The 23619-nt window shown below is 44.8% G+C and overlaps 1 protein-coding gene across 2 annotated transcripts in view; it reads right to left on the bottom strand.

The window, feature by feature from the left end:
* The window catches only part of TCEA3 (transcription elongation factor A3), a 35157-nt gene that overhangs the window by 6557 nt on the left and 4981 nt on the right, over positions 1-23619 (bottom strand). The window contains exons 2-10 of one of the 2 annotated variants that reach the window (XM_070949244.1): positions 22149-22211; positions 20430-20535; positions 18988-19111; positions 17141-17212; positions 6324-6380; positions 5677-5757; positions 4806-4886; positions 2562-2722; positions 1264-1319 (exon numbers count right to left, since the gene is read on the bottom strand). In XM_070949244.1, the coding sequence (XP_070805345.1) occupies positions 1264-1319; positions 2562-2722; positions 4806-4886; positions 5677-5757; positions 6324-6380; positions 17141-17212; positions 18988-19111; positions 20430-20535; positions 22149-22211 (801 nt within the window). The remainder of the gene's footprint in view (positions 1-1263; positions 1320-2561; positions 2723-4805; positions 4887-5676; positions 5758-6323; positions 6381-17140; positions 17213-18987; positions 19112-20429; positions 20536-22148; positions 22212-23619) is intronic. The other variant, XM_070949245.1, reaches the window with a different exon arrangement.

Genomic DNA, 23619 nt, shown 5'->3' with positions numbered 1-23619 from the left:
AGCCCAACCCACCTCACAGAATTGCTGTTGTGGAGAGGAGGAGGAAAAAGTATAAAGTATTAAGTATATTCTCTTATGTTACTGAAGTAGCAATACCCTGTTTTCCCCAAAATAAGACATCCCTGATAATAAGCCCAATTAGGCTTTTGAGCGCATGACAATAAGGCCATGAGCTTATTTCAGGGATCAAAAAAAATATAAGGCAGGGTCTTATTTTCGGGGAAACACGGTAGTAGTAGGAGTAGTAATAAAGGCAAGATAAAAATTGAATAAATATATGGAAAATGAAGAGAACATGCAGAAAATTGCACCACTAGGAATTCTTGCAGTTGTTTCTGCTTTCTCATTCCAGCTTTCTGCTCCAAAGACTTTCCCCAATCCCTTGAAGATATTTTTTTTTTTTTTTTTTTTTGGTATTCCTGCAAACCTGGGATCTTACCGATTCCTCCATCTCTCATATAGACAGAACAATCCTGCCCAGGGGTGGGCTTAAATTTTTTTTAGCAAGGGATTCTCTGCCCGGTTGCTGGGTGAGCGTGGCCATGGTGGATGTGGCCTAGTTGGCCTCCTGCACCACAGCCAGGGGTGGCATTTTTGCCCTCCCCAGGCTCCGGAGGCTTTCCTCAAGCCTCCGGGACCTTGAAAACGGCCTCCCCCAGCCTCTGGAGACCCCCTATTTCCGGCCTTTCTGAACTTCTGATAGGCCTGCTTTTCACCCTCTCTGAGCCTCCGCACATGCCCTACACTTATCTGCATCCAAAACAGACCGTGTGGGGACTCCTGGGAAGGGTGGGGTGGGCAGGGCCAGCCAGGAGTGGGATTTGGGGGTTGTCCGAACTGCACAGAATCTTAGCTAGAGTTTCTCCCAAACCCCTGCGAGCCCCTAGCAGCCCACCCCTGATCCTGCCTACAGCAGGATTGCCATTAGTCCTAAAAGCTAGTTATAGCCTTATATATTTCTCATTGCTCTCATTTTTAACAATGCCTAATATATTCCCAGAAGAGCACACTTTCTGTCTGAAGCAGTAGGCAATTACTGTCATTCCCATACAAAATTTGAGCCCCTTTTTTAGCCTCCTAACCTTTTAGAAAAAAAAGTTCAAGAAAGCATCTCCTGAATTTATACAATTCAAATGACTGGAGTTTTTTTTGTTTTTACCCATCAAGACAACATCTGTCCAATATTAGCATAAACTTTTCCCACTCTGATGCATTCCCCACCCGTACTAATAACCAGCAGACCCGAAATATCAAAAAGATATGATCTTCAATCTCGGCTGCCATCTTATCACAGTTGACCGCAAATTGTTTGTAATCGTCTTGGATGGAGATGAAGAGGAGAAAGAAATGAAAACAGGGAAGGAAGGGAGGGAAAAATCATTCAGCACAACCAGATGAAATTCAGTTTTGTGTCCAACCAAAAAACCTGAACTTCTATACTTTAGATCAGGGGTGTCCATCCTTGGCAACGTTAAAACATGTGGACTTCAACTCCCAGAATTCCCCAGCCAGCATGGGAGTTGAAGTCCACATGTCTTAAAGATGCTAAAGTTGAACACCCCAACTTAGTTTAAAAAATAAATGCGTAACATAATTAACTAGTGTAAGGGCAACAATAAAAAATTATAATTTCCTTATAGAATGCCTATTAATATCAATAATGCAACAAACAGTAGTAGCAGCAGAAAATAATCGTTTACTTCTGAATGTGAATTTTTTAACTGTGGATTGTTGTTTCCATTATATTTATTTGAACCAGGAGCATTTGCAGGTTCTGATGCTAACATTAAAGTGATAAGCAACATGCCATGACCCTTCCATACCCACATTTGATGTTGTGACACCCCCCCAAAAGGGCAGACTTTGCATCATGATGCTCTTTTCATCATTTGCCTCCTTGACTCTCCCTGCAAATGCCTCTGATTTGGAATCACTTTTTATCTTATGGTTGCTCTTCATTTTATCTTATTTTACAGACTGTTTTTACAGACATTTTCTGCTGCTGCTTGGTGTGGCACGGTAAGTAAAATTGATTCTATTGGCATTATCAATCATCTCTAGATCAGTATCAATTTTGTGCCATGGTGGCTCAGTGGTTAGAATGCAGTATTGCAGGCTGATTCTGCTTACTGCCAGGAGTTCAATCCTAACCGGCTCAAGGTTGACTCAGCCATCCATCCTTCCGAGGTCAGTAAAATGAGGACCCAGATTGTTGGGGGCAATATGCCGACTCTGTAAACTGCTTAAAGAGGGCTGTAAAGCACTATGAAGCGGTATATAAGTCTAGGTGCTATTGCTATCTCTATATCAGTAACTGTGGAAATGCCTGTGTAGTTATGTAATCTAATCAATACACGTGCACTTCAGAAATCACTGTTTGATCGCTTCTCCTCTTCTGAATTTTCTCAATCATCTGCCATACAGGTATCTCCCAGCAGAGTGGAAGCTGGAGATAAAAACATCTGAACCAGAGCTCCAGGTCAGACTATAAACTCTTTAGATCCCCTTGATTCTCACCCTAAGTTAATTTCTTAATTCCCCCAGGATGTTTTCTTTCTCACCATCCATTTTCAGGGCTGCAGAGACCATCTCAATACACTTGTCCCTAATGGAGTCTCCAGTCAAATAGCACGAGGGCAAGAAGCAGACAGAAGTTCCAAATGTTGGCGTGACAGGGCTGGCTGGCATCCTGGGCACCTCAGTTCGAGATTTGTCATTTGATCTGAGCAGGACATCAAGTGAGATTTTTGTTTTAAATGAAAAATGCTAATTTATGACCACTTCAATATAGCCTCTAACCCAAGACAGAAGGCCGTTTGGGATCACCGAAGTCAAGAGCAATCAAATTATTTTGCTATCCAAGCCAAACCATGCTACTCACCTCTTCCCTTCCCTAGCTGCAAAAAATCCAATAGAAAGGGATTAGAAAGCTCGTTGTTTGCTTTCTTTTCTTGAAACTCGGGTTGAGCAAGATGGAGTCCCACGTTCTAATCTGGACTGTGCTACTTACACTTTAAGCCAGGGCTGATGTGATTAATCGGCATGTTCATACAACATGCTTTACCAGTTAGGAAAAGATTTAAGATATGTATTTGTGCAACATTGGGAGCTTGGTTAACATGCGTTTCAGTTCAACTTTTGGTGCTTAGCTTACAAATCCAGCCTGCCACGATTCCCTGGTAAACCCAGCAAAAGAGTTAAACTAGGGGTGTCAAACTCAAGGCCCGGAGGCCAGATCCAGGCCACAGGGTGTTTAGATCTGGTCCATGGGGCCACCCTGGAAACAGCAAAGGACCAGCCCACGGTGCCTCTGCCAGTGAAAACAGAACTTGGGAGGGCCGCAGTGGCCCTCCCAAGTTCCATTTTCACTGGCAGAGGGTTGCAGGAAGCCATCACAGCTGAAAACAGAGCTCGGGCAGGGGTGAAATTCAGCCGGTTCTATCTGGGTCAGGCAAACCGGTTGCGGCGGCTGCGGGACACTCCGCCCACCCACACGGATGTCATGATGTTTCTTTTTTGCGATGGTTGCATGTGCGCACACATTTGCAAAACTGTAGGGAAGGTAAGTGAATTTCACCCCTGAACTTAGGAGTCCGTTTTTGCTGGCAGAGCGCTCAGGCCACCACACCCCCCCCCCCCCAGGTCAAATGCAACCCTGATGCAGCCCTCAATGAAATCAAGTTTGACACTCCTGGGTTAAACGAATCTCTGGATTACAAGCTTTGTATTAATGTAGCCAACTTAATTCATAGCCAATACTGTATGAACAGGAAAGCTGTTTCTTTTGTCTCTCACACACAATATTAGAACATCCCATGGAAAACTTGTGCAGAATTCATAAGAAGCAGAAATGAAGGCTACACAAGAAGTCACATGGCAACAGCCACAAAGTATGCCCTTTTACAGAAGGGCAATCCTCTATTTGAACATGTGCTCTGTTTAAAAAGCTGCCAGTTCATATTTTGGCCTATGGGGAAACATCTATCAGGGGAAGCAGCCAGGGGTCTTTAAGGAACTTACCCAACATAAAAAATTGGCCATCAAACTGAATAGACACTCAGATTACTCATTCACATTATAAGATTTTTCACGTTCCTATTTAAGTATTGGTATTTTTTTTTTTCAAACATAAATCTTTACCAGAATTGGGCACCTCATACCAGTAGTGGGTTTCAAATCCCAGCGCTACCAGTTCGCTATCGGTAGCGAGCACGCGGCGCTTCTGCACATGCACAGAAGCTTCTGCGCATGTGCAGAGCGTTTTTGATAACATCTGGGTGGGTGGGCAGAGCTTCCCGCCACCGCCACTACCGGTTCGCCCGAATTGGGGCGAACCAGGAGCAATCCACCACTGCCTCATACCCTGCAAATATCTTAGCCTGCAAATCTCATGGTCTATGACTGGGATAGTGGAAGTTGTAGTCAAATTGCCTATCCCTTATACAAACTACATGTGTAGCCTTTTTCTGCCCACTCTAAGAAGTTGCAGTGAAGTTGATAGCTTAGATAGCTTTGAAGAAGTTTCAGATAAAAACATAAGGAAGATGCCTACTAACAACTATTTGTTTTAGGCTGATATAGGAAACATCCGTTTCTAAAGCACCGTAACAAGTGAACAGCAGCTCTTGTAGAAGCAACTGAAGTGGGATATTGTCTGCACACTCCTTTGATTGATCTGGTAATGGCAATCGGAGCGACTTAATTTTTTGGTCCTGCTCTCCATTCTTATGCCTTAAGGTTTGGCTATCCTCCATGTAGCAAATTTCTCCTGTTTTTTTCTTGGAACCCTTCCACCCCAAAAATACCTTTCATCTTTGCTATCCTCTTTGTTTTTATGAGATCCAGGAGGCGAGGCTGATGGGGTGGAGCTGGTAGAGGTTCTCCTACTGTGGATACAGAGAGGTGCATCATAACAATTTCAGCTCAGATCATGGCATTGCAAAGCACAATTTTAGGGTCCTTTTGAAAACAAAGAAGCAGCATAAATTCTCTCCATGCCAACATGTGTGATCTTATCTCCTCTAAGGTAGGAGTAGAGGAAGAGTTATTTCTTCCTCAGTTAATCAGGACTGGACTTGCCTCCAGAAGTTGCGGATGCTCCAACCCTGGAAGTTTTTAAGAAGAGATTGGACAGCCATTTATCTGAAATGGTAGAGCAGGGGTCAGCAACCCACAGCTCTAGAGCTGCATGTGGCTCTTTCATCTCTCTGCTGCGGCTCCGTTGCTGGTCAGTTCCACAATTGATAGGGCTTTCGGTTAGGACAGGGAAAGGAAAAAGGATGCTGCGCTAGGAGACTCTATGGTGGGGGAACCGACTTCCAGTTGGCAAAGGAAAAAGGACACGCTAGGAGGAGACTCTATGGTTGGGTAACCGGACTTCCGAGGAAAAAGGATGCCACACTAGGAGGAGACTATGATGGGGGAACCGGACTTCCTGTCGGCTCCAGAATTGAATGGGGTTTCCGGTTAGGACCTTTGTGGCTCTTTGAGTGTTAAGGTTGCCAATCCCTGCGGTAGAGGGTTTCATGCCTGAGCAGCAGGTTGGAACTAGAAGATCTGCAAGGTCCCAAGTCTCTCTTCCTACTCTGTTATTCTCCATCTTGCTAGATTGGTAGAACCAATGTAAAACGATCAGTAGTAGAATTCTACTGGTCCACAAGGGCTGGATTAGCTTACCTGTCCACCGACAGTCTCTTGGGAGAGGAAGTAGAGGAACTAGAAGTAGAGCTGGAAGATCTTGAATCTTTGGAGTCCCTCCTTTATAAGGGGAAAAAAGGGGGGGTATGAAGACTGTTGGCAAAGATGCATACATCATTAGACCTCCTTGCCATAAAATTGAATCTAACTCAATTTAGGACTGCAATGATTTACAACTGAAATCCTGGTCCCCATTGTGGTCATAACTCAAGGACGACCTGCATCCTGTCAGTCAGAAAGTGCTTTGCATGCGACACTCCTATTTAACACTTTGAAAGCTCAGGATGGTGTGGGTTATACTGCATTAAAACCCACTAACTCTGGCTACGGCGGACGAGGAGGGCAGGCAGCCAAGTATATAGATTGCAACATTAAGACTGCATAATGGGCCAGCTCCCGTTTGTAGAAAGCTGTACTGCAATGACAAACTCATTTATAATGCAACATTTGCATACACAAAACAGCAAGTCGCTGTTGCTATTGTAGCGGTGTGGGGAAGGGGTGTTCCCACAGTCCCCTTAAGAATGGTCCTCCTTTTTTCCTTTCTAATTCTTTACGTCTCCACATCTTTAAGCACCTTCCTTGGTGAAGAGTAAGGAGTTTTGTCCAGAGCCCTGAAAACGTACCTCTCTTTTTTGAGCTCCAAGTGTGACTTTTGGGAAGTAGAAGCGTCTTTGGGGTCTCTGCATAGTGAGAACAAATGTTAAGACTGTGTTACATCTTAGCTCGGACAGTACTCAGAGGTGACTTTTTTTGATGATATAATAAATGACTGGTTGTCCCAGCTCTGCAATTCATGATCGTAAGTCATTCCTCAAGTCAGTTTTCTCTAGATAAAACAGGATAATCACAGAATATCCATCTTCCAATGACCAAAAAAAAAGAGAAAAGAACCCCACTGAAGCATAAGAAAAGGATGCTCGAACTGAAAAAGTACTCTGCGACTTGTAACCGGTCACCTAACAACCATTTAAAGTTACAACAGACCTCCCCTGGGGGATACTTACAATCAGGTTCCAAATTTCCGATACGCCCTTGCAAGTCATGTGACCACATTTTGACAGTTCAGCAGTTACCCCGCAGTCACATGACCAGGTTGTCAAGACTGACTCGTAACGCACCCCAACTCGCAGCTTGCCAACAGAGACAACGGGAGGGAGGAGTGGAGAATGCTTGGAATGTATTGGGAGCTGGGAGGGAGGCGAGGAATTTACACGAGCCGTCTGCAGCCTGAGAAAATCCCAAGACTTCAAGGTCGTGCTACCTTCCAAAGGCGCAGACTGTTTTCCCAAAACAAAATGAACGTACTGGATTGCTGGACAAAGGACAGGGGTTGGCCCAGATGGGGAAAAGGGGAAATTAATTATGCTGGTTTTCGCGCGCAAACCTCAGAGCGAGCTTTGCTTCTTCTGTGCCTGTTTGGTTCTATGAGTAAAGTTTTGGTTTAAAAAAAGGTGCCAGGATTTTTTCTTTTGCTGTGTACGTCAACAAAACGGGTGACACAGGTTTTTCAATAGTTTTGCCAAAAAACCAGCATTTGCTTCCAATATTCGGCAAAACTGGCCATAGTGAACAACTGGTTAATGACTACGGTGTTCGCTTAATGACTGCTGCAAAAGAAAAGGTCACAAAATCAGGTCAGATACGTGGGTGAACCATTTTACAATCGGGCTCCATTACAGTTATAGGTCAAGGACTATTTACCGTGTTTCCCTGAAAATACGACCTACTCAGAAAGTAAGTCCTAGCTTGATTATTACACGTGCACCCAATATAAGCCCTAACCCCAAAATAAGCCCTAATTAAGACTCCGCCCACTCCAGGGTGCACAGGTAAAAATTAAGGTAGGGTGGGGATGGGGAGGGGGTGGAGCTGCCCTACTACTTACCTTCGGATATTTGCAGCCAGGCCTCGCACACCTCAGCGCATTTCTTTTGCTGCAGCCGGCAAGGCTTTCCTGAAGGCCTCTGTAACCAATAACAAGAGTTCTGGATCAATCCGGAGCTCTGTTATCGGCTACAGAGGCCTTCAGAAAAGCCTTGCTGGCCTTGCTGGACAAAGAAGGTCCTGAAGGCCTGTGATAGCAAAAAAGGGGCGACTGGGTAGATCAGGGCAGGGCAGGGTGACGAGGAACAGTCTTGAGAATGTTATCTGGGAGGAGTTTGATGCTGTGACTCCCGATGATGTGGACAGGATTTTGGGGAGACTTAGTGCGGCCACATGTTTACTGGACCCGTGTCCCTCCTGGTTGGTACTGGCTTCCCGGGAGGTTACACGAGGCTGGCTCCAGGGCGTTATTAATGCTTCCTTGAGTGAGGGTCACTTCCCCGCTGCCCTGAAAGAGGCGGTGGTGAGGCCTCTCCTCAAGAAGCCGTCCCTGGATCCAGCAATATTGGCTAACTATCGTCCTGTCTCCAACCTTCGCTTCATTGCGAAGGTTGTTGAGAGTGTGGTCGCGCAACAGTTTCCACAATTCCTGGAGGAAACATCCTATCTGGATCCGTTCCAGTCAGGTTTCAGGTCTGGGCACAGCACGGAAACGGCATTGGTCGCGCTGGTTGATGATCTCTGGAGGGCTCGGGACAGGGGTTGTTCCTCTGTTCTGGTCCTATTAGATCTCTCAGCGGCTTTTGATACCATCGACCATGGTATCATGCTGCACCGGCTGGAAGAGTTGGGGGTGGGAGGCACCGTGTTACGGTGGTTCTCCTCCTTTCTCTCCGACCGGTCGCAGTTTGTGTTGGCAGGGGGGCAGAGGTCGACCTCGAGGCCTCTCATTTGTGGAGTGCCGCAGGGATCGGTCCTCTCGCCCCTTCTGTTCAACATTTATGTGAAGCCACTGGGCGAGATCATCCGTGGCTTTGGGGTGAGATACCACCAGTACGCTGATGACACCCAGCTGTACATCTCCACCCCAGGCCACCCCAACGATGCCCTTGAAGTGATGTCCCAGTGCCTGGAGGCTGTGCGGATCTGGATGGGGAGGAACAGGCTCAGGCTCAACCCTTCCAAGACTGAGTGGCTGTGGCTCCCGGCATCCCGATATAGTCAGTTGACTCCATCACTGACTATTGGGGGCGAGTCTTTGGCCCCCACTGAAAGGGCTCGCAATCTGGGAGTCCTCCTGGATAGGCAGCTGTCTTTGGAGGAACATCTGACGGCTGTTACCAGGGGGACCTTTTATCAGGTTCGCCTGATTCGCCAGTTGCGGCCCTTTCTTGATCGGGATTCCCTGTGCACAGTCACTCACGCCCTCGTCACCTCTCGCCTTGACTACTGTAATGCTCTCTACATGGGGCTCCCCTTGAAGAGCACCCGGAGGCTCCAGCTGGTCCAGAATGCAGCAGCGCGGGTAGTGATGGGAGCAACATGGCGCTCCCATGTAACACCACTCCTGCGCGAGCTGCACTGGCTCCCGGTGGTCTTCCGGGTGCGCTTCAAGGTGTTGGTTATCACCTTTAAAGCGCTCCATGGCATAGGGCCTAGCTATCTCCGAGACCGCCTGCTGCTACCGATGACCTCCCATCGACCCGTGCGCTCCCACAGAGAGGGCCTCCTCAGGGTGCCATCAGCCAAACAATGTAGGCTGGTGGCCCCCAGGGGGAGGGCTTTCTCTGTGGGGGCTCCCACCCTCTGGAATCAGTTGCCCCCGGAGATAAGAAGAATCCAGGACCTCAATGCCTTCCGTCGTTCCCTGAAAACCTATCTTTTTCAGCAAGCCGGGTTGGCTTAAGAAGAAATTTTTAAAATTTTTAAATCCTTTAATTAGTCTGTGATTTTTAATTTTTTGGGCCAAATTTTATATATATTTTTAAATGTTTTAATATTTGTATTCTATGTTTCTTATCTTGGCTGTACACCGCCCTGAGTCCTCAGGGAGAAGGGCGGTATATAAATTCGAAATTAAATTAAATTAAATTAAATGTGCAAGTGAGGTAAGTCAGTGGACGACATTCCAGGGGTGAAATCCAGCAAGTTCTGGATTTCAGCGGAAATTTTGAGCAGTTCGGAGAACCAGCAAATACCACCTCTGGCTGGCCCCAGAGTGGGGTGGGAATGGAGATTTTGCAGTATCCTTCCCCTGGAGTGGGTAGGGAATGGAGATTTTGCAGTATCCTTCCCCCAGGAGAAGGGAGGGAATGGAGATTTTGCAGTATCCTTTCCCTGCCATGCTCACCAAGCCATGCTCACAGAACCGATAGTAAAAAAATTTGGATTTCATCACTATATATATATGACGTTTCGACGAAGTCTCATTCGTCATCTTCAGGCTAGTGTTCTCGGCTTCGTGCTTCCAGGAGCAATGTGAGATCGCAGCTGTCTCTTCCTTTTAACTGCTAGTGGGGGTGTGAGCTGATTGGGTGGGAACCAATCAAACCCCCACTAGCAGTTAAAAGGAAGAGACAGCTGCGATCTCACATTGCTCCTGGAAGCACGAAGCCGAGAACACCAGCCTGAAGATGATAAATGAGACTTCGTCGAAACGTCGCCAAGACACTTCCAATTTTACGTGGGAGAAGACCCGAATAACCAAAGACCTATATTCACAAGCTTCAGGGCTTTTTTTCTGTTGACAAACTGCAACTCTGTGTTGCTCTCTGGGAGACTCAGATAGCTATTTCTGCCTTATAAGGCTTCGTCGGTGAGCCACACCCACTTCTCAGATATTCCCCCTGTAAAGGTACAATGTGTCTTTTTCTTTTTCGTAGGCTTTTATGTGCATATTCTTTCTAGCCAGGTTTTACCTACGTAAACTAAGTTGTTTTGCAGCTCTGGTTGTGTGAAATCTCATTCACAAGCTTCAGGGCTTTTTTTCTGTTGACAAACTGCAACTCTGTGTTGCTCTCTGGGAGACTCAGAGGCAGAAATAGCTATCTATCTATCTTACCTATGTAAGCTAAGATGTTCTGCATCTTAGAACATCTTAGGTACGTAGGTACGTACCTAAGATGTAGGTAAAACCTACATCTACCTACAATCTTTACGTAGGTAAAACCTGTCTAGAAAGAATATGCAGATAAAAGCCTACGAAAAAGATATATATATATAGTTCCCAGAGTGAAGCAGATTTGAGAGGTTATGTAAACAGTCAATTGCAGGCTTCTTGTTTCAAGGCAAAAAGCTCCCCACAGGATTACAACAAGGCTGTTGGAACAAAAATCACAACATCTCCACCCATCTAAACACGAGGATTAATTGGTTCTAAGCGGAAAAACATTCAGTTCCTGAAATTGCTTCCCTGTCATCTCAAGTCAGTCTTGCTTGGAAAAACTTTTTGTCGGTTTGAGGCAGCTGCCAAAGAATCTGAAAATAAACAGGATTACAACTGGGATACCCTGGAGTATTTCTCAACCAAACTTATGGGAGTTTGTGTTAACTTTACAAAGAATCTGTCCTGTCCTTTCATCCTGGGAAAGGAGGCTGAAGATTTCCTACCCAGCTTCCCCATCCAAGCAGAGGCAATGACAGGTAGTCCTCGACTTAGGACCACAATTAAGCCCAAAAGCTCCGTTTGCTAAGCAAGACAGTTGTTAAGAGTCCTGTTTTAATACCTCCCTTGCCATTTAACATCCTGCAGTTGTTAAATTAGGAACACGGTTATTAAGTGAATCTGTCTTCCCCATTGACTTTGCCTTGTCAGAAGGTCGCAAAGGGGGATCACGTGACCCCGGGACATTGCAGCCATCATAAATATGAGTCAATCGTGCCATGTGTCTGAATTTTGATCCTGTGACCGTGGGAACGGTGGCTGCAATGGTCGTAAATACGAAAAGCGGTCATAAGTCACTTTTTTTTTCCCAGTGCCATTGTAACTTTTAATGGTCACTAAATGAACTGTTGTTGAATGGAGAACTACCTGTATTTCTCTGTGCTTCCCTTCTTTTAAAATAGTCCCTCCCTCAATATCACCTACTTTTCCCTCCTTTAGAAAACCCATTGAAACTGTGCTGTCTAATAGACCGCCTGGGATGCAAAGGTTATCACAGAAATTGACAGCAGAGAGCAAAACCCTTATTATGAATTCTGATTTCTTTTTTAACAAGCGTTTATGATCTGCCGCGTTTTACGGTTTCGACCTTCTTGTGAACCGCCCTGGAGTCTCTCCGGAATGCAACCGTTTATACAAATTGCAAATAAATAAAAGATGAGCCTGGCTTCGCTTGGCAATCAGCTTGGAGACCTCCTGAGAGGTTAGATGGATATTGACTAAGGTTTTAGCTTTTCCTGCAGTAGCAAGCCCTTTGTTTTGATTAAGCACTACAACACAAATCCTAATAAAGCAGGCCGAGACACGGGACGCGTTTTAAGGAAGGATTGGGCAAACATCTCCATTCGTCAGCATCAGGGGCGAGAGGACAAGCAAGTAAATTGTCCTGATGACATCACAATGGAAGCCCTGCAACTTCTCTACAAGGGCGGAGTTTGCATTGTGACATCGTAGCCTGTGTGATGTCATTTTTCCAACCCCTTCTAGCCTGGTTTTTAAGAGGCGATGCATCAAAATCTACACAAAATGCGATTTACTAAAGCAATTAAATAAATTGCATTTTGGGCTACAGTCTTATGGCCTGTCGGCCACCGGCCCCTCCAGCAGCTGAATCAGAGGAGGAGGAGGAGGCGTGGGAGTCAGGGTCAGCATCAAGGCAACCTGAGAGCTCCGAGGGGGAAGAGGGAATGGAGCTGGCAGAGAGAGACAGACAGAGGCGGAGCCTGGGCCATCCATCAGCCCTCAGATGGACAGTCAACAGCCCCCAGGTCTGGAGGTGGCTGATGAGGAAGAGGAGGAACAGCTGGGTCCAGTACCTGACACGCAGAAGCACAGAAGGCAGAGGAGAGGAGAGCAGTGGAAATCCTTGGGCTGATCCTTGGGACAGAAGAGCCACCACTGCTAGCAAAGCCCCACTCTAATTCTGGGGATAAAAGGCAGGGGGCGGAGATAACTAGATGTGGCAGACAACTATTCATCTCCCTGCCAGGCAGACTTATTACCCTGCGTTGAGAGAGAAACTTTTTGCCGGGGCTGCTGGTGCGCCTAATAAAGGAATCTTTGAGTTAACTTCAGAGGGTTTGTCGTGTTTGGGGAGCTGGGTCAGAACATACAGATTGTCAGGCATAAAGAAACTGGATCATTCATAAAGTTGCGGCATAGAAAATTTATTCAAGCTTATACACAAGAATCTCCTCAATTTGTGGTCATCACTAAATTGGCGCTAGATAAAGGTCAGCAGAATTCAAGTAGGGTTCAACTTGGCTGACTATGAAGGGATTCCAAACTGATGGTGCATTTAACTCCGCCTCCCAGCTCCGCCTGCTCTTCTCCTACACAGATCCTACCTAGAGTTGAGAATTGGATCTGATGTCATCTGAGATCAGAATTTGGTGAACCAAGAAAACCTGCCTGACAATGTAGAAAGTCAGCACCCAGCCTCCTAGAAGAATGAAATATTTTGAGGAATATTAAAAAAGGCAGAATATTATATTTCCCTAAATGAGAAATGGAGAAACATGGGGTTTTTTTTAGAGGCAGGAAGCAGACTTGGTCTTTCTTAATAGCCCCAGCAGATATTTTGTGTCCATTAAGAAAGATTGGGCCAGCCTATTCAGAAACCAGCCCAGTTTCCCTGCCCCCAAGCCGAAACTGAAGAAGCCATCTTTTAGAAATGCAGATTTGGTAATCTATTCAAGACGGGACATTTTGAAACTCCCTGAAGCAAAGTCTGAATTTTGAATTGTAGGATTAGCCCTCATTCAAGATCCAACACAGGACAAAACCATTAAGCTACAATAGGAATTGCCCAACACTTTTTCAGAACACAAGCCCCCTTCATTACATCATCTCAGAGCAGTCCAAACTTCAACCAAACCTGGGAGCTCAGACAAACACCTAGGATTTGTCTCTTTTGCCTATAGAGCCAGCCATGACCTTTACATAACCCCTATCTGACCCCATAGGAATCTGGCAACAGCCAATAGAATATATGTTTTTGCACAGCAACAGGAAGCTCAAGTGCAAAGCCCAAAGAAGGTACAAACTCCTCCCCGCTCTCAACTCCATGTGGTCAGCTGCCCAGCATCACAATTCTACTTCATCATTAAACCATCTTTTCAATCAGCCTCCAATGTTTCCAGTGTCTTTCTCCCAGCTTGGAACTGAACCAGATGGATATTTCTTCCCACAACAGTTGCAGCTTTCTCGTCTTTCTGATGCCAACTTGACACCAAAGATGTATGTGTCCTCTTTGTAAAGAGGAGACATCAGAACAAATACCCAGAGTTTCTGAAGTTTGTTTTTCATGCTTGTGATGCATGCACAGTCTCTGCAAAGCCTTTTTTCTCAGCGTGGAAAGATGCAATGAAAACTACATGTGAATAAGGCAAAATAAGTAAACCTGCTGGTAAAGTACCTGGAAGGGATGTGGGGAGAGAGACTTTTCCCCAGAACTGAATGAGGAGTTTAAACTTTATGAGGTTACAAGTCAAGTGAAATTGCTTTAAAAAGGAGGCAATAAAACATACAAATAAACCAGAGAGCTGCGGCATTTTTTTATCTTTTAAGCTCATATTTACAAAAGATCCTACATTTTGCTTAGAAAGGGCAATCTATATTATTTATGAGTTTTGGTAGTAACGCATCTGAGAGATGAACACATCCTGTAAGGAAGAAATGTACCGTGCCTCTCTTAATTTTGAAGGGAGCTGTGGGCCAGCAATGTTTTTAATACAACTGCTATATTCATTGAGGACCTATGAACACCATGTCTCTCTGCGTCAATAATGTGCCACACTTCAATAGATTGTTTCTGCTAGGGTCAGAGAAGAAAGAGGAGATTAAAAGGCCATGGGGATGATATCACCTAGGACAGCATAGACACAAAAAAGCTGTTGTACGCTGCTTTTGCTAAGGACAGGTAACTACATACATGGGCAGCAGAGGGCAACCCTATCTGATAAAGAAAAAAGTTAAGCAGGGATAAATGTGGCTAGGATTTGGATGAGTTATCCTGGGGCTAAAAGATAGACCAACCATTTTCAAACTGCATTCATGATGGCATTCCATGAGAGGGAGGGAAGGAGAGAGGAAGGACGGAAAGAAAGAAAAGGAGGGAGGGAGGGAGGGAGGGAGGGAGGGAGGGAGGGAGGGAAGGAAGGAAGGAAGGAAGGAAGGAAGGAAGGAAGGAAGGAAGGAAGGAAGGAAGGAAGGAAGGTGAACACTGTCAATATTCTATTATTAGAGCTTTATTTTTTGATCATGGTTCCTGGGAATTCTTTCCTTATCTAACAATGGCCACATACAGCTTAATATGCTACTTAATTAAAGGATAAAATGATGTACAAATACAGAGGTGTTGACTTATGTAAACAGCCATCACTGAATTAAAAAGGCACAAAATTAATCTGGAAGAGAAGAACGAAATATCGAGGGAGAAAGAACAAGAGAAGAGCCCCTGGGATCTACATCTTGTACCACCGATCTATTACAGAACTGAGGAATATTCAGTAAATTGGCCTCTTTTTGCTCAACTAGATATCCATCTAAGCAACAGATGTGCTGAGGACTTTATTTAATAAACTTTGGAGGAACTTCCCAAAGCCATCAGCTCAGTGCACCTCTGTCATCTTTCAAACGAGTTAGCCGAGTCCAGGGACAAAATCTGACTCACCGGCACTGAAGTGGAAAGTGAAATTAAAGAGGCTCTCTGGCAAAATAAAACTGGCATTTCACCAAGGACAAACAAGATCAAGGGAGAGAGGCATTTTTCATCTTAAGAAACTGACTCCTTTCCTGAGATAAGAATGGTGCTAAAGGCCTAATCATATTCTTTAATTCAAAAAGCTGGTAATTACTAGAAGGAGATAATCTTTTACAGACTGGAAGCTGCATTTTTTTTAAAAAAATATTATTTGCAGCTCTAAAGATGCATATTTTTAACATTGAAATATAGAAATATTTTGGCCTTTTGGGGAGGATTTGAGGAAAGTTAACTGTGTCCATGGTGCTGATAAATTTTAGGAATCCCAAATCAATTAGGGGGATGGTGGCAGGGATGAAATCCAGCAGGTTCTGACAGGTTCTGGAGAACCGGTAGCGGAAATTTTGAGTAGTTCGGAGAACCGACAAATACCACTTCTGGCTGGCCCCAGAGTGGGGTGGGAATGGAGATTTTGCAATATCCTTCCCCCAGGAGGGGAGAGAATGAAGATTTTGCAATATCCTTCCCTGGAGTGGGGTAGGAAAGGAGATTTTGCAATATCCTTCCCCTGCCAGCCCATCAAGCCACGACCACAGAACCGGTAGGGAAAAAAATTGGATTTTACCCCTGGATGGTGGTATTAAGGAAAATATTCTTCGGCCTGCAAATCTTCTACCAAATGTAAGGAAAGTTGGTAGAAAGGGAAATTCTTACTTTGTCCCCCCACAGAAGCCTGCAAGTAGGGAAGAAAAGGTCTTTGAACATCCAATAAGGAATCAAAATACAGGTTCCAAAACAAATAATCAAGGCAACCTATACTATTCATTGTTACTGCCTCCAGTTTTGGTCACCACACTATAAAAAAAGATGTTGAGACTCTAGAAAGAGTGCAGAGGTGAGCAACCAAGATGATTAGGGGGCTGGAGGCTAAAACATACGATGAACGGTTGCAGCAACTGGGCATGGCTAGCCTAGTAAGAGAAGGACCAGGGGAGACATGATAGCCGTGTCCTAGTATTTGAAGAGCTGCCACAGAGAGGAGAGGGTCAAGCTATTTTCCAAGACACCTGAATACCAGATAATGGATGGAAGCTGATCAAGGAGAGATTCAACCTGGAAGTAAGGAGAAATTTTCTGGAAAGTGAGAAAAATCAGCCAATGGAACAGTTTGCCTTCTGAAGTTGCGGGAGCTTCATCACTGGAAGCTTTCAAGAAAAGATTGGACTGCCTTTTGCCAGAAATGGTGTAGGGTCTCCTGCTTGGCTGGGGGGGGGGAGGTTGGACTAAATGACCTACAAGGTCTCTTCCAACTCTATTAATCTGTATAATCTATTAAGAGTACGCACCAAAAGAATAGTGGGAGACATACCCCTGCAAACGAAGAGATGCACTCATATTTATGTATTTCAAAAAGGAAGGGAAAATGATGCCTGCACACATATTTCTAAGTAATAATGTAATAGACCCCAGGTTCCTTCCTGCCCTCCTGTTATCTGCAGAGAATAATGGTTTTAGTTAGGAAAAGAAAACCTTTGCATCTCGAGGTTCAGGGATTGCTATGGGAATGTTCTGATAAAATTTAACACAGGTCACTTATGAGCTGTAAGGACACATTCCTCATGTCTTCATTTGTCTATTAAACAGTTCCATTCATCCATTCTGCTTGATTTCCCCCACATCACCACACCAGGTATATCTCATTCCTTTCACATCTTTTAAAAAATAATTACATTTCCAATTACAGAGCATACCTGTCTGATTTGGAGATCAAGGAAGAACTGCTCTTCAGCATGACTTCATGTGAACTGGATTGATTCAATTTCCTAGAAAAGAAAACCAGAGGCATGATCAAGGAACAATTGTGAATTTGTGGACGAGGTCAGAGTTTGGGGATCGAACCATTTTTGCTCTTGAACTTGAAAAATTCACACTTCTCTTCTGGGTACCTCTGTGAAGCCACAGCCTTTCAAGTTTTTCTCCCAAGGTTATAACAATGACTTATTGATCAAAACCAGACAGTGTGCTTTCCATCTGAATTCAGATAAATCAAGATTTGCAAAGGTTCTTTGTAATTTTGTAGACCTGAAACTGTAAATCAACAAGCAAACAAAAATCACCCATCCGTTCTACCACCAACCCTGGAGAAATGACTTTCAGCCATTTTTCTGATTTTTTAAAAATTTTGATTATGCAATGCTCTGCTTTCTGCAGTCCCTAATCAACCATAATTTTCATTTAATAATAATGTCACCACTTACCAACAAAAGATTTCCCAGTTCTGCTTTGAAGCAAGACAAAGGCAAATATCGAGCTAATTTTTTAAATTAAAACTGTAAGATCTAGCAGTCAGATGCAAAAGATAAATCACATTTAGCAACCCTCCAGTCCCCTTCTTCAATTCCTTCCCCCCCCACCCCCATTTTAGGGTCCATTTCAGTAAACTCCAAACCTAGAAATTTGATTTCTGCACCAGAATTGAGCTGTAGATTTAAGTATTTTTCAAAACACCCAGTTTCTCATGTTTTCTTTCTTTTATTGGTTTCAACAGTCTGACGTTGGTAGAAAAATATGTTGTGGTCAGAACAATCAAACAATTAGAGATTTATGATTCATTACAAATTACTCGGAAATCTACTTGTAAACATTAGAGCTCTTCTAGTTTCAAAAGGCTGTCTTTGCTAAGAAGGGGATGGCTGCCCCCGCCTGTCCCCATTGCATACAACCCAGGAAAAGAGTGGGCTGCCCCATTTGTGTCCCCATGCACTCTGAATCAAATCCAAAGCAATGCTCATTCCTATTCAATGCCTTCTCTTCACCCCTTTCTATTCCAAGCTTTGATTTGGTGATTTCCTCCATCTCAAAAGATGTCTCTTCTCCAGGCTGTGCAGTCCAGATATACTATAGCAGTGATGGTGAACCTTTTTGCCATCACGTACCAGGAGTTTGGGGGTGGGGTTTGTCATGCGTGCATGTGCCCACACCCATAATTCTATGCACCCTGCCCCTGCGCATGCACGCGCGATCCACGCCCCGCTCCTGGCATGCGATGGCCCGGTGAGCCTGTTTTTCTCTCACACCAGGCTCCAGAGCCTTTCTAGGAGTCTGGGGAGGGTGGAAACGGCCTGGAGGCCCTCCGGAGGCCAGAAATGGCCTGTTTGCCAACTTCCGGTAGGACCGGAGGGCAAAAACGCAACACGTGGGGGGTTTGGGAGGCCAAAAACGGCCCCATTTTTTGCAAAAATAGGGCGCACAGAGGATTTGGGAGGCCTGCAGAGTGCTCCTGGGGGCTGTGGAGGTCAAAAACGCCATTTTTGAGAAAAACAGGCCCTTTTTTGGCCTCCAAAAGCCTCCACACATCGCATTTTTGCCCACCCCAGCCCTCAGGAGTTCTCTGCAGGCCTCCCAAACCCTCTGTGCATTCAGTTTTTGTGAAAAATGGGGTTTCGGGAAGCCAAAAATGGCTGCATTCGGTGTATAAGACGCACCAACATTTCCACCCTCTTTTAGGGGTGGGGGGAAGTGCATCTTATACTCCGAAAAGTACGGTATTTGTTGCACCACTGACAGATTTGTGCAAACAGCTTGAATATGCCAATACCTGTCTTTCTGCTTTCCATCAGGACTTTTGCAGACATCCACAGAGTTGGAAAGTGGCCCTTCAGCTTTCCAACCAGAGACAGCTATCTCTTTCTCTTTCTTCCCTTTCTGTGTCCCGGATGATTCTAAAAGAAAAAAGTTCAGGTAGAATTGTAGCCAACGGAACAGCGTAAGGACCCGACTCGGTCACTGTGAAAAGTACCATAGTCACTCAGCCCTTGGCATTCTCACTTTGGTTGGGTTGATGAGGATCAAAAGCGTTAAAAGTAAATTTCTTGCAATCAAGGGAAAAACATTTGAATGTCTTATACCAGGGGTGTCAAACTCAAGGTGCTTAAATCTGGCCCGGAAATGGCAAAGGACCAGCCTGCGGTGCCTCTGACAGCAAAAATGCCCCCCCCGGTCCATTTTTGGCCTGGACAGCCTCCTGAAACACTTTGCCGGCCAAAACGGGGTATGGTAGGGCCACGTGTGGCTCCCACAGGGCCCATTTTCAGCTTGGACAGCCTCCTGAAGCACTTTGCTGGCCCAAACCATCCGGGCCGCACCTCATTTTGGTCAGCAAAGCGCTTCAGGAGCCTGTCCAGGCTGAAAACTGGTCACGAAAATGTCCCCATTCCCCTCTCCCCGGCTGGCCCGCAGAAGAGAAGTACAATGCTGAACTGGCCCTTGAAAAAATCCAGTTTGACACCCCTGCCTTATACCAAGTTGTGCCATTAGAAACCATTCTATTTGTCAATGGGAAAAAAGTGGAATTAAGGGCAAATGTCGTTTATTTCTAAATCTCTTCTTTTATACAGTGATTACATTTATTCCTAATTTGTACTGTTTTTGTCCTAAACATTTCGCAGTTAAGAATAATAACCCCACAGCAGGCAGGGATGCAATACACTGAAAAACTAGTTGCAATAAATAAGGTTAAAATTTTAAAATAAGTTACACTTTTTTTCACAATTACTGTAGACAGATAATCTTTAAAAAAAAAGGTCATAGCTAGTTTAAAAATTCTATGATACAGAACCACCGAGGCAAACAAGAGAAAACGGGGCAGATTAAAGCAACTGCCCAGGTCAACTAAACTGGAAAGCGATTTTGTATCCAGGATGCCAGTCCATCATTCTGAGTGGTACGGTGGCCTAGAGGTGGAGCTCTCACCTCACAATCAGGAGGCTATGAGTTCGATCCTAGGTAGAGGCAGACATTTCTCTCTCTCTGGACACAGTGAGAATATATCTGCTAAACAAAGCTCCGCATTGGTGACAGGAAAGGCATCCGGCCAGTAAACACTTGGCTTCATTCAGTCACCCAGACTCCACCCCGCAAGGGATGATGGGGTTGTTAAAAGATGAAGAAAGATGATGCCAGTCCATCATTTCCTTTGCATCTAAGATCTGATGGTTGCCATTTCTGATCATCCATCAAAAAGAGCAGCTGGTTTCTTACCTAATAACCTCTTCCAGTTTTTGATAAGGAGTTTAGCCAGTGCCACCACTTCCTTGTCCGAGCAATGCTTACGCACTGTGTTGACAGCCACACCAATCTTGGTACTCTGAAATGATGCAAAGAAGGATTTGCATTACTGGAATTCATACTTTGTGGGGAGAAGAATCTCAGTATCCCCATTTTCAAATCGTCATCCTAAAGCAGGGGTCTGCAACCTTAAGCACTCAAAGAGCCATTTGGACCCATTTCCCACAGAAAAGAAAACACCGGGAGCCACAAAACCTGGGTGGGTGTGGCCAACTCAATGTCACTCAGTTCCACCAGTCACATGACACCCTCCTAGCCACGCCTACCCAGCCAGTCATTAGGGCAGAGAACCAGTTGTTAAAAAACACTGGGAACCACAAAACCCTTTTGACATATCTCTCCCCTCCCTCCCTCCCTCCCTCCCTCTCTCTCCCCCTCTCTGTATCTCTCTCTGTCTCTGCCCTGGCTGCTTCTCCATCCCCCACCATCGCCCTTACCTTCTCAGGCCAGGCGAGGAGTGACTGGGAGGGGAGGGCGAGGGGCGTGGCCAGCCAGTGGTCGGATCACCCGACAGGGAGCCACAGCAGAGGGCCCAAAGAGCCGCATGTGGCTTCGGAGCCGCAGGTTGCTGACCCCTGTCCTAAGGGATGTCAAGATAGGGAAGGCCTTTCTCTGCTCAAGATGCTCCATTTCCTTAATTCTTCCTCACCACCAATGAAAACGATGGGAAATCATGTATCCAATTTAATTATTTACTAGATCCATTTACAACACCCCTCAATTGCCAAACAATAAGTGACAATGCATTAAAAAGATCCACATGTGTTGGGGGTTAGCGGATTGTCAAAATCCACACAATTGGGTACAACTATTACAAAAAGAGATGGGCCTCCATTTTGACATCTTGCAGATTCTGGTCTTTCCTGGCAAGTAGCCCTGATTGAAACCAAGCAAAAAGAAAACGATAAAACGTTGAACAAAACCACATCAGGTAATAGGGGGAGAAAACCATAAACACCAAGGCGGTCAGACAAATTCTTAAAACTTCAGGAGCAATTTGGTGCCGCATTTGGGAGCTGTGATCTTCCAGAGTAAACTGGACTTCAAATGTATTCAAATTCTCTTCAAGTTTTCCCAACCAGGCATCAGACTAGAAGTGAAGGATATCCAAGTGACCTCAAATGCTGGCTTACTGATGGCTTTGGTTCTCTTGTTCTCTCTCAGCCTCTCTCTCAGGGCTGTTGAGAAGACAAAGTGGATTACTAGGAATGAGGAAATCCATCTGAATTGCCTCTGCAGTTCCTGGAGGAAAACTGAAATTAACCTAATACAGGCTGACAACAGCCCTTTGCAAGAGATGTCCGTTTTCCATGCTGGCTCGGCTGTCAGTAATTTGCACTATCCTTACCGTGACCATATTGAGCATGTGACATCGTGCTTAATGATCACACAGGATTGACTTAACGATGGCAACCGGAAGTGCCCGGAAGTGCTGCCGATAACCATCACAATAACATGGCATCTTGCTTTACAACTGTACTGCTTAACAACAGAGTTGCTCATCCCAGTAACCATCCTTAGGTGAAGACTGCCTGTTTTATGAGTTGAAACACAGGAATGCTTGGAGTTAAAAGGCCTGTTAAATGGATTCAAATCTACGTTTCTCAAGAGAACAAAGCAAACCAGCCTTACCTGTAGCAGCTCAATGCTCATGGTGCAGCTATTCAGTTTCTTCAAGAGGTCCAGAGCTCCTTCCTAAGAGGGGGAGTGGGTAGAAAGAGCCCAGAAGGCATCGTTTAGACTTCATTTTCTGGTTTTTTTTTCTTTCTTTCTTTTTCTTCCTTTAAATGTTCCAAGAGAGCAAAACGTGCCGGCTTCTGAAGCACAGAGAGGTTGCAAATGCTCTCGTAAAAAACGCCTCCCATCTTGAATACAGCAGGTCACAAAACATTCACTTTTATTTATTTCATTTTCAGCCCACCTTTATTACTTTATAAGGAACTCAAGGTGGAGAACATACATAATACTCCTTCCTCTTCCTATTTCCACCCCCCAAAAAACAAACAACCCGGTGAGATGGGTTGGGCTGAGAGAGAGAGTGACTGGCCCAAAGACACCCAGTTGGCTTTCATTTCTAAGGTGAGACTAGTACTCAGAATCACCTGATGATTGGCCCAAAGCCACCCAGCCGAGTTCCATGCCTAAGGTGGGAACTAGAACTCACAGACTCCTGTTTCTCTTGATCTTTTAGCCCCCCCTACTTCCTTCACAACTCTTTCATTTCTTTAATTATGTTAAGGATATTGTTGTTGTGTTACCAACCAGCAGAGTGTAGAGCACAGAGAAACGTTGCTGAGAGCGATGAATAAGAGATGTGCAAACTGGTTTATCAAAAGTTTACTTTATAGTGAAAAAACAATCTCATAGTCTTTAAATCAATCCAAGTCTTTGCCAGTTAAATCAGTCCAGTGATACAAAAAAATCTTCTTACCACACAAACAGTAGTTGGTTAGAATAACAAACTCACTCTGGTTCACAAACCACGATGGTAGCAGATCCATCCAACGATGATAGCACGATGATGGCAACTCCTCACACAATGGTAGCATATCATCAACTGAATACTTTACAGTACCTTTCTTAGAACACATATATTGCCTGGACAACCTGTTAGGCTCAAACCATATCCTAACAAATTATTTCCTAAGAGTTTCTGTTTGGCTTCTCTAAGACCTTACTGCAAATAAAATATGAGGCAGGAGGCCTGGAAATTAAATCGGAACATGCCAGCTTCTCAATCGTAAGTTTCTCTTCATTAAAACAATTAAAACATAATCATTAATTGGGGCATTGGCCAAGATAGATCGCAAAGAAGATGTCAGAAGACATCGATAGGGTGATCTTCAGGCAATAGACGTTCCCAACTGGATTTGTTAGTTACAGACAATGGGAATCCAAAAGAAGTTTTTTTCTTTCTTTCTCTAATTTCTGACATTAATAAGAACAGATCCATAAAACAGATCAGCGTTTCTCAACTTTGGCAGCTTGAAGATGCATGGACTTCAACTCCCAGCATTCCCCAGCCAGCTTTCTGGGAAGTTGAAGTCTCCAGATCTTCAAGCTGCCATGGTTGAGAAAAATTGAAACAGACAATCTGGAAGGG

This window comes from Pituophis catenifer, unplaced genomic scaffold (assembly GCF_029215685.1).
Source record: "Pituophis catenifer annectens isolate HBS135680 unplaced genomic scaffold, rPitCat1.0.hap2 SCAF_9, whole genome shotgun sequence".
NCBI lineage: Eukaryota > Metazoa > Chordata > Lepidosauria > Squamata > Colubridae > Pituophis > Pituophis catenifer.
The sequence above is the reverse complement of the archived record's forward strand: the minus strand, read 5'-3'. Positions and strand labels throughout refer to the sequence as shown.